Source organism: Diabrotica virgifera, chromosome 2 (assembly GCF_917563875.1).
Source record: "Diabrotica virgifera virgifera chromosome 2, PGI_DIABVI_V3a".
In the NCBI taxonomy this organism is placed as follows: Eukaryota; Metazoa; Arthropoda; class Insecta; order Coleoptera; family Chrysomelidae; genus Diabrotica; species Diabrotica virgifera.
In genome coordinates, this window is record NC_065444.1 from 162145449 (window position 1) to 162156676 (window position 11228).

An 11228-nucleotide genomic window follows, 5' to 3' on the forward strand; every position below is an offset into this window, starting at 1 on the left:
ATATGAAGTTTATTTTTGTCTAGAGTTGGTGTAACATGTTAGAAAAATAAATTTTATACAAAAATGCCAAAAATCAATTTTGATGATTTTTCAAATTTACCTCGCTGTATCTTTGGTCGCTGTAAATAGTTCCTTTTAAAAATTTTACTGTGTCAATTTTGAAGTACATAGATAACAATGAAATTTGTCCAAAATGTTTAAAAAGATTAAAAAAGGAGTTGTTAATTTATTAACATTTTGTCATCATATTTCGTTAGTTTCATGTTTACTTAAAAAAGTTGAGTGACAAACTTTTTAGTTTATAATTTTAACCAACACAACAATAAAATATAGTTCATGAAGAAGTTTTTTGGAAAATTTTAAGTCAAAATACATAATAGGAAAAAAGTTATATCACTTCATATACAAGCGGCACACCACAAAAAACGCTTATATTTCGAGATCCTTACCACGCTGTGGTGAATGGCTAATTTTTATCATACTTTATGATTTTGATATCAAAAATCGTTTTTTTGTTCTGCTTAAGAATTTTGCATTTTGCGGTTGCGTCATTCTTCTTCTGAAGCGGCGAATTTGTCCTCAAACAAGTTCTTGGGCCTTTTCTATATATACTTAGAGTTATAAGTTTTATAGTAGTAAGAAAAGACAAAAACAGATTAATAATAGCATAGGAATGTTAAAATCATAATAAATTGTATGAATAAAAAATATATAGAGATAGAAAAGTAAGCCTAACTTTTGTTTTTATTGTACCCCTATGAGCATTCGAGAATCTGGTCAAGTTTGGAGCGCTGTAAAACCTATATAAATAAATAGAATTAAACAACTTTATAGTGGAAATTGTTCGCTGAAAAACCTTCTACAAAATTGATAAAATGTTATTTTAGTTTAAAATGAACTGAAAAAAAGTTATAAGATCTAAAAGAAAACTTACATATTTTTGGTTATATCTTTTTTGTTGGTCACTTGCCGATAAAGATTAATAGAAACAAAATTGTGGATAATTTAATTTTCTATATTTTATGTTTAATCAAATTTTCCGTAGGGTTGGTAGTTTACGAGATATAGCGCGAAACCCCTTTGCACCCCATTTCCAAGATGGCGACCGGGGGACAAGGATGGCGACCCCAAAAACTTGAACTTAAGCTTCTACTGATCCCCCTATACATTAAAGAAATAAAATTGACTCCTCTAAGAAATGCAAGGTACGGCCTAAAAAATGTAACATTTTAATGGACTATAGGTGAATAGCAGGGGATATATCAAAAACTCAAAAACATGACAAGGGTTCAACGAGATAAAGAAGTTGAAGAACCTCTGGTCTCACATAAAGAAAATGTAATGAAGGTGAAAACATAAAATCAAAAAGATATCCTAGAGATAGACTAAACGGATAGTCGACCTTTTTCCCTTTTAGCATCAAAACGAAATATATACTGAATAACAAAGAAGGCAAGGTTGCATACTATCACCTCTATTATTTAACGCTTATTCTGAAAAGGTAATGCGAGAAACTCTGTAAGACGAAACAGTCGGCATAACAGTAAATGAAGCCCTAGTTAACAACATCAGATATGCAGATGATAAAGTAAGAATAGCCAATAGTTTACAAGACCTGCAAAGACTCATGAGTAAAATAGTAATGTTTAGTGGGGAGTACGGACTCTCTATCAATATCAAAAAGACGAAGTTTATGAAAATTAGTAAAAACAACCATAATACTAACGAACTCTTGATAGTAGAGGTCCGGCAGATCGGAAGAGTAAAAAGTAGGTACACTTACCTAGAGTAAAGTACACTTTACAATTACTTCAGAGTAAACAAGTCCTATGTAGCAAAGATTTAACATTAGCTCTTAAAGTACGCCTATAAAAATATTACGTATACAGTGTACTATACTATGGGGTGAAATCATGGACGTTAAATGTAGAGACAATGAGACGACTTAACGCCTTTGAAATGTGGACATATAGAAGAATTATGAGGGTTTCCTGGGTAGATAGAATTACGAACAATGAAGTACTGAGAAGAATAGGTAAACAGAAGGAAGTTGAACTTACAATTAAAGAAAGAAAGCTACAGTATCTCGGACATGTGATGCGGGGCGAGAAGTATGACCTCCTACGACTCATAATGCAAGGAAAGATAGATGGTAGAAGAGGCATCGGAAGAAGACGAATTTCATGGCTGAAGAATCTGAGAGAATGGTTTGGATGCAGCTCAAAACAACTATTTAGAGCTACTGCCTCAAAAATTAGAATCAAAAATGATTGCCAACCTCCATAGCGGCGATGACAGAAGAAGACCTTAAGAAGAAGAAACAAATGAGGAACGATATAAATACATGAAAACCCAAATACACCTAGCAGAAGAAGAAGCCATTGTCAGGGAAAATGACCAGATCAATTTTAAAAATAAGAAACCATATTGGTGTAAAACAAATATAGAAAGCCAAATAAAAGAAAATAAGAAAGCTTGGCAAAACTGGAACTGGAACTGAAACTTAGCAATACTTGTGAAACAAATAAAGAAATAAATAGCAGAAACCACAATTTTGGCAAAAAAGTGAAGATATAAATAACTTAATGGAAAGCTGAAAAGCAAAGGAGGCATAGAAAGGGAGGAACTTTATATGTAGAGAATACCCAAGAAATGGTAAAAATATAATAAAAACTTTACTCAGAAAAATTACATGAAAAGAGATATCTGTATACTCCCCTTTTACCCATTTACTAAATAAAAGACAGACAAACACAAGTTGCAGATACCTATCTGAAAATGAGATAAGAAATGAGCTAAAAAGGATGAAAAATAACAGAGCAACTCGCCCTGGAAACATACCTGCAGAATTGCTAAAACAAGTCGCTTTGGCCGAAGGAATGGAAAATGGGCTTCTTAAGCTCCATATATCAAAAGGAAAATAAAACAGATACCAACAATCACAGGTGAATATCCATTACTCCTTATGTGGGTAGGTTGTGGGAAAATAATTAAAGAAATTATAGAGAAACAGTTTTGAACTTCAGAAGCGTAGAGTAGATTTTGTTCCGGACGCTCATGAACTGATAATAAATATTTTCTATTAAGCAGATCATAGTAAAACAAGAGCATTCAACACTGAATTATTACACAATATATTCGTGGACCTCCGAAAGGCGTATGATAGTGTCCCAGTTAACAACCTCTGAAAATCAATGTAAAATCACGGAGTAGATAACACCTACATAAATGCAGTCAAATCACTTTACAAAAACAATGATTGTATAATTAAAGTCGGACAAAACTTATCAGAACCATTAAAAGTCGATAAAGGACTTCGGCAAGGACGGTTCCTATCAGCGAACTTATTTAAACTTTATATAGTAGGTCTGGATCCCGCGTATGAAAAAAAAGTTGATTAATAGCAAGCTAAAAATTTGTTAATAGCTTAAAAGTGTCTAGTCGGATAAACTTTGATATATGTAAACACTGGAACAGGGGCAGTTTTAATTGTGGAACAAGTTAAAAATTTGGAACGGTCACACCACGAAAACGGCACATTTATTTTCTCCGACAGAACAGACTTAAACTCTCCGAACAGAGATTAAGCTCTCATGAAAAATCAGACTGCTATTTATCACCTGTCATAATTCCTGTCATTTGACATATTCTACATGTTCCACTCATTGAAACGCCCATTTGGTGATAAATAGCAGTCTGATTTTTGCATGAGAGTTTAATCTCTGTTCGAAGAGTTTAAGTCTGTTCTGTCGGACAAAATAAATGTGCCGTTTTCGTGGTGTGACCGTTCCAAATTTTTAACCTGTTTCACAATTAAAACTGCCCCTGTTCCAGTGTTCCCATATATCAAAGTTTGTCCGACTAGACACCCTTATGCTATTAACAAATTTTCAGCTTGCTAATAATCAACTTTTTTTTTCATACGCGGGATCCAGAGCTATAGATGAAACACTAGAAAACTGTAACGAGAAATGTGAATACCTAGATGTGAGTAAAAATTGACGACAACTATATCCATAACCTTTGGTTTGCCAATGATCAAATAATTTTAGCAGTAGACAAACACATCGTCTACATGATGAAAAAGCTAGAAGAATTTGGAAGCTGAGGTTTGAAAATTAACTATAATAAACACAACACATACATAGTTATTGAAAACAGTGCAAGAAACCTGGAAATATTTAAGAACTATGTACATAAAACAAACAAATAAATATAAATACTTGGGGGTGACTTTAATAAATACAAGTTCATCTTCTTCATGTGCCTTGTCCGTTGCAGACGTTGGCTATCATCATAGCAATTTTAATTTTGTTTGCCGCGTGTCTGAATAACTCGATCGATGTTACTCGAAACCATTGCCGTAAGTTTTGAAGCCATGAGTGTCTTCTTCTTCCGGGTCCGCGTTTGCTTTCTATTTTACCCTGTATTATCAGTTGGAGTATATGATATTTATCATGTCTCATATTATGACCTAGGTATTCAAGCTTCTGTTTCTAAATTGTGAGAGGTATTTCTTTTTGTTTTCCCATTCGGCGCAATACCTCTACGTTGGTGGTGTGAGTCGTCCAGGATATTTTGAGGATACGTCGAAACACCCACATTTCGAATGCCTCCAGCTTCCTCATTAATATTTCCGTTAGTGTCCATGCCTCTGCGCCATACAGCAAAATTGGAAATACATAGCATTGTAGCAGTAGTGGGAGAGATATGTCGGAATAGATGTTTGTTTTGTCCCATTGTTTGATCCCATTTCGAGTTGACGACTGTTCCGAGGTATATATACGAGTCAACGTATTCAATTAATTGGTTTTTTATTTTCAATTGTCTGGCAGGTTTTTTAGTTTTGCTGACCAGCATCCATTTTGTTTTATTTATGTTGAGGTTAAATCCTCGTTCTTCACTCGCTCTTTGTACCCTGTCCATAAGGTACTGAAGTTCATCTATTCTACTGGCAAGTACGACTGTATCGTCCGCATATCGGATGTTATTTGTCAGTTCTACATTGATTTTTATGTCTGCGTTTGCTTCATCCAGTACTTTTTTAAAAATTTGTTCGGAGTAACTTACTTCAGATATATTACCATTTATCCTGTTTACTTCTTTGTGTAAGGATTCTTACACTTTTCTTCTAATATTAGGATTAGAGAGTTTCTTAATGTCTATTCTCTCACTTAAAGCTTTTTTCTTGAGACTCTTCAGTTTTACTTCGAGCTTGCATACAACTGGATTATGGTCTGTTTACACATCGGCTCCTGGATATGTTTTGGCAAGTTCATTTGAAGCGGATATAATAAATAAAATAAAAAAGGAAATACAGTAACCCGACAATTAAATTTGATTATATGGATCGACGATATTACAAGCAAAACCAACAAAACAATAGTGGAAAGCTGCTCAGTTTATGGCTCAGTGACGTGGGTGACAAATAAAAGAATGGAAAACTGTATAAGTGCAATGGAAATGATAAAATAATGATGTTTTGGAGAAAAAATTGCAGATTAACACTAATGGACAAAATGAGAAATGAACGAATTAGAGAACTAATGAATGTGCAGGAGAGACTAAATTATGAAATAGAAAAACGAAACTTACTCTGGTATACATCTAATATGAAGAATACACTGAATGAATATAGACATAATGTATAAACTGAAGAATTGACGAGACAACAATAGCTACCGCTTCTTCTTCTTTAAGTACCGTGCCCAAATTTTAGGCGTGGGTAGCTTCCATGACAATTTGATTGTGCGGTATGTAATAGTTGATCTGCTGATATAGGCGAGCGGCACACCCCTAATTTGAGGCTTAGAAATCGAAAAAGCGACCATGATTGGTGAATGGCAAATTTTGGTCATTATTTATATTTTCGAAGTCGCTGAATCCGAATATGAAGTTTATTTTTATCTAGAATAATTGCTGGAACATGTTCAAAAATAAAATTTTGATGATTTTTCATATATATCTCGCTGTATCTTTGGTCGCTGTAAATATTTCCTTTTAAAAATTGTACTGTGTCATCTTTAAGGTATTTAGATGACAACGAGCTTTGTCCAAAATATTTTAACAAATTAAAAGAGGAATTGTTAATTTCTAAACATTTTGTCGACAGATTTCGTTAGTTTCGTGTTTACTTAAAAAAGTTGAGTGACAAATTTTTTAGTTTATAATTTTAACCAACACAGCAATAAAATATAATTCATGAAGAAGTTTTGTGTTTAATTTATTGTCAAAATATGCAATAGGAAAAAAGTTATATGACTTTATAGACGAATGGCACTTCCCCAAAAAAACGCTTATTTCTCGAAATACTGACCATGGTATGGTGAATGATTAGTTTTAGTCTTACTTAATGTTTTTGATGGTGCTGAAAACGAAAATAAGGTTTATTTTAAATGTTAGATAGGGGAACATTGTCAAAATCTCAATTTTTCCCGAAAAATAAAAAAAAATGAAATCGCGTTTTTCTTAAAATTAACAGTTGCGCCATTTTTATCTGTAAAACACTTTATTTCTTGTACCATATGTTTTAACACAAACTTGATGAAAAAGCTAAATTTTAAATTTGTGTCACTCAACTTTTGCGATTAAACTTTGCAATTCATAACTTTTATTGTAACAAGACAGAAAGATTGAAACAGGTACCATTGTCTTCACAAAGGTAAGAAATATACACTATAAAAATTTTATAAAAAAATATTAAAATGAAACAGAGTTGTAGTGAGTTGAAGGCAAAAAAAATGTGATTTAATTTTTTTTTTATTTTTAGGGTAAAATTGCGATTTTGCCAATGGTCCCCCACGTAGAATTCAAAATAAACCTAATGTTAGTTTTTAGCACCAAAAAACATACAGTATGACTAAAATTACCCATTCACCACACCGTGGTCATCACACCACACAGTATCTCGAGAAATAAGCATTTTTTGGAGTATGCCGCTCGTCTATAAAGTCACATAACTTTCTTTTGTATTGCATATTTTGACTTAAAATTTTTCAAAAACCTTCTTTATGAATCATATCTTACTGTTGTTTTAGTTAAAAATATAAACTAAAAAGTTTGTCACTCAACTCTCTTAAGTAAACATGAAATTAACGAAATCTAACGACAAAATGTTTAAAAATTAACAACTCCTCTATAAATTTGATTAAACATTTTGGACAAAGCTCGTTGTTACCTAAACACTTTATAGATGATACAGTAAAATTTTCAAAAGGAAATATTTACAACGACCAAAGATACAGCGAGGTAAATTTAAAAAATCATCAAAATTGATTTTTCGCATTTTTGCATAAAATTTTATTTTTGAACATGTTCAAAATTTATTTGAAATAAGCTTCATATTCATATTCAGCGACCTCGAAAACATAAAGAATGACCAAAATTGGTCATTAATCTTAAAGTTCGTGGTCGGTATAACGTAATTTTGGGGGTTGCTGCCGCTCGCCTAATAAGCCAGTCCATTGACGAAGGTTTGGGAGCCATGAATATTTCTTCCTACCAATTTCACTTGTTCCGTCGATCTTTTCGTTGAGTATTAACTGCAGCATCCTGTATCTGCTACCTCTCATTATATGCCCTAGATATTCAAGTTTTTTTTATTATCTTGATTAAGTGACTTTCGCCTTGACCTACTCTGTTTAAGACTTACCGCTAAGAACTTGGAAATGCAAACCGAATAGGAGGAAAAGAGGACGTCCTTAATTACAGTGGAACGGATAAATAAAAGCAGCAAGGAAAAAAAGGGCACCAAAGAAAAAAATAATAACCATGCAAATAATAAAATATTGATAAACTTATGCTACTCTACGGAGAAGAAACAAAAAAAAAAACAGGACGAAAATACGATTTAAAAACTGCAAACTTTTGTAAACAAATCTTTAGAAAAATCTTGAAAATATACTGGCTCAGCAGAATAACTAATAAAGAACCATGGGAAAAACAATGCAAACTAACATATCTACTACAGTCAAGGAAAAAAATGGAAATAAATTGGCCACACTTGCACAACAAGCACTTGAATACCAAACAGAGGGGGAAAAAAAGAGTGAATGGCCAGACAACAGATGGCAAATAACTACAAGAGAACACGAAAAAAATAGACTAAGATGAGGTGAAGTCAAAAACAGGGCAAAAAATAGAAGAGAATGGAAGAAACTCATATACAGTGTATCCAGAGAATAAACACAAAAGATGCGCTTATTTGGTCAGTTAGCAATCTTGCACTTTCAGCAAAGAAACGCATAAGCGTCCAACACTCCACAAAGGAGGAATGGGACTGGAGAGAGAAATAAATAGAAATTAAATTAGAAACTAAAAGATATTAGAAAAACAACAAATACATGAGAGATGATAAAGGGATAATGAGCTCGAAAAAAAAAATGAGAAATTGTCAGAACTATTTCACAGAACTACTAAATAAGAGCAGAGTGGGAAAGGAAACAAACCATGAAATTGCAGATGATCAAATAGCCACAAATCAAGAAATAGGGAACGTAATAAAGAGCCTGAAAAAGAACAAAATCCCAGGAATAACAGAAATATCGGCCGAAACAATAAAAACAGGAGGAAAAATACTACAAAAAAGATATATGGACTGATAAAAAGAATATAAGAAGTAGAAAAAAACCAGAAGGGTAGACGAAAGCAAGGATAGGCCCATAAAAGGAATTGCGCTTCTAGAAATAGTTTACAAAATCTGACACAAAATATAAGAGAAATGCTAAATCAATATTCGGAAAATCTATGAGGGGAATACCAGGCAGATTTTAGAAAAAACAGATAAATTGCAGACCAAACATTTTCCTTAAAAAAACAAACTACCTGTTTTGAACATAAAACAGCAGTATATGCTTTGTTTATCGACTTTAAGTAGGCTTACGACACAGTAGACAAGCAGCAGATGTACGAACCGATGAAAGAATTGGGGATACCAAGTAAAATTATCAAGATGGTAAAGATGACGCTGGAAAATACAACAAACGAAATAGTATGAAAAGGGCACACATCCAAAAAGTTTGAAACCAAGGAAGGATTATTGGAAGGAGACCCACTATCAACAACTGCATTTAATTTGACATTGGAATGAATAATCAGGAAAAGCAGAAAAAAAACGATATTTAAAAACATCCACCAATGCGTGACATTTGCAGATGACCTGACACTATTAACAACAAGCAGGAAAGAATTAGAAAAGTAAATGAAAAACATAACTAAAGAAGCCAAAAAATGTTTACTTGTAAATGAAGAGAAGAAAAAGTATAATGATAATGGGAGAGATAAAAAAAAGATACCACTACTTATATTACAAGTGGATGGAGAAAAAAATAGTCGTTGAAAAGAGCCAAATAAATTAATTAAATGGGAGCCAAAATAGATGAAAACGATCATGAGGAGCAGGAGATAAAGGCAAGAATAGCTAAAGGAAATAAAACTATGGAGCATTAAGAACATTCATGAAATGCAATTACGTCTCAAGAAGAACAAAAACCAGAATTTAGACAGTAAACTTACCAGACCTGCAGTAACATACGCATGCGAAATAGAACTGCTGAAAAAGTCAGAAACAGACCTTTTAGAAAGGTAAAAGAGGAAAATGAAAAGAGAAATATTTGGAGGTGTACAAATAGAAGGTCATTAAAGAAAAAGAAAAAATGGATAATTAGAAGAACTGTTTAAACAGAATACGATATTTGGAGCACGTCGAAAAAATGGGAAATAAAATAATGCCAAAAATGGTATTCTCACGAATACGAAAGAGAAGGAAAGGCAGACCAAGAAAATATGGAAGGACAGTGTGTACGAAGACCTGAAGAAAAGTAATATTGAGAGATGGAAAAACTAGCATTGGGCAGAAGGAGATGGAGTGAACTGGTGAATGAGTATATAAAATTACTAAAATGAAATTAGATAAAATGTAAAAGAGTAAAATAAAATGTAATTAGAAATGTGAACGTTTTAGCCCTAGGTCTTTTTATAAAGCCTGGTGAGCTTAATAAATAAATAAAACTGAAATTGTTAATAATTGTAAAAATATTGATTTAAATAATCGTATATTAAAGAAAATAAAATATTTAAAATACTTACCTATTAATTGTTTCGCCGAATGCCAGTACTCGAACATCATTTTGATTTTCTTTACAATCTATGTAAAGTGCCGAGAACAAAACGAATAAAACGATTGGAATCTTCATAATAGCAGTTAATGCCGTTTTCTCATTACAAATAAAGAAAACCAACTCGACTGAAGTTCGAGAGAAATGTGTTACTAAATGAAGTTTGAAATTATTTTCTGAATGTTTTACATACATAACTAGGTCAAAAATTTGCTGATTTTGCAGAAGTAATTGTTTTATAAATATAAATGTTTTATGTTGATTGTTTATGAGGTGTTACATATTTTGGTACATCTCTTGCATAACAGACCTTGGCAATATTTTGTAGAACTAGAAAAACATATACAAAGTAATGTACATCTTATTTTAATATGATTTATATTAAAATAATTGCCTATTTCTTGAAATCTGATTACTTTAGCTAATATTATTATTCCTTTCTTACCACAAACGTCCTCGCTCTTTTTCATATTGTCATCGTACTAATAGTACCCTTATTAGGCTTTTTAAATTAGTTATTCCTATATTTCCAAGTTCTTCTTCTTTAAGTGCCGTGTCTCAATCGGGGGTTGGATATGATCATCACTATCTTTGCTCTATCTACCTCTGTTCTGAACAGTTCTATGGAACTGCATTTAAACCAGTCCCTTAAAATCTTCAACTACTAGGTTGTTCAATAAGTTTTGCGGTTCGATAATAAAAAAAACACAACAAACATGATTTGAAATACACTTTATTATTCATAGCCCAGTAAATGAACGGGAAATACGGCGATACCGTGTAATTTTAAGGGGCAGCACCGAATTGCATGAAAATTAGGATTTAGGCTCTACTGACCCTCCACTTCAAAGTTGAATTTGTGTCGTTGGTTGCTTTTTATTTTTTAGGGGAGGAAACAACCCCTATTTTAAAAAAATCGTATAATTGTAAATTAAAGCGGGTAATTGATTCAAATCATATTTTAATAAAATAAAGGAATGTCAATTAACATGAAATAACATAGTTTAAGATTTTGTCACAGTTTAACCCTTAAATTTCACCCCCTAGAATAGTTACAATTCAAACAAACAATATAATTGAATACCATGTCGTTACTGATTTGCATTCAAATTT

At 32.4% G+C, this 11228-nt stretch overlaps 1 protein-coding gene across 1 annotated transcript in view; it reads right to left on the reverse strand.

The window, feature by feature from the left end:
- Positions 1 to 10284, reverse strand: part of LOC126879697 (uncharacterized) — a 103955-nt gene extending 93671 nt beyond the window's left edge. Inside the window, exon 1 of the mRNA XM_050642881.1 lies at positions 10087 to 10284. Within this exon, the coding sequence (XP_050498838.1) occupies positions 10087 to 10193 (107 nt within the window). The 5' untranslated portion in view covers positions 10194 to 10284. The remainder of the gene's footprint in view (positions 1 to 10086) is intronic.
- Between the last annotated feature and the right edge of the window lie 944 nt (positions 10285 to 11228).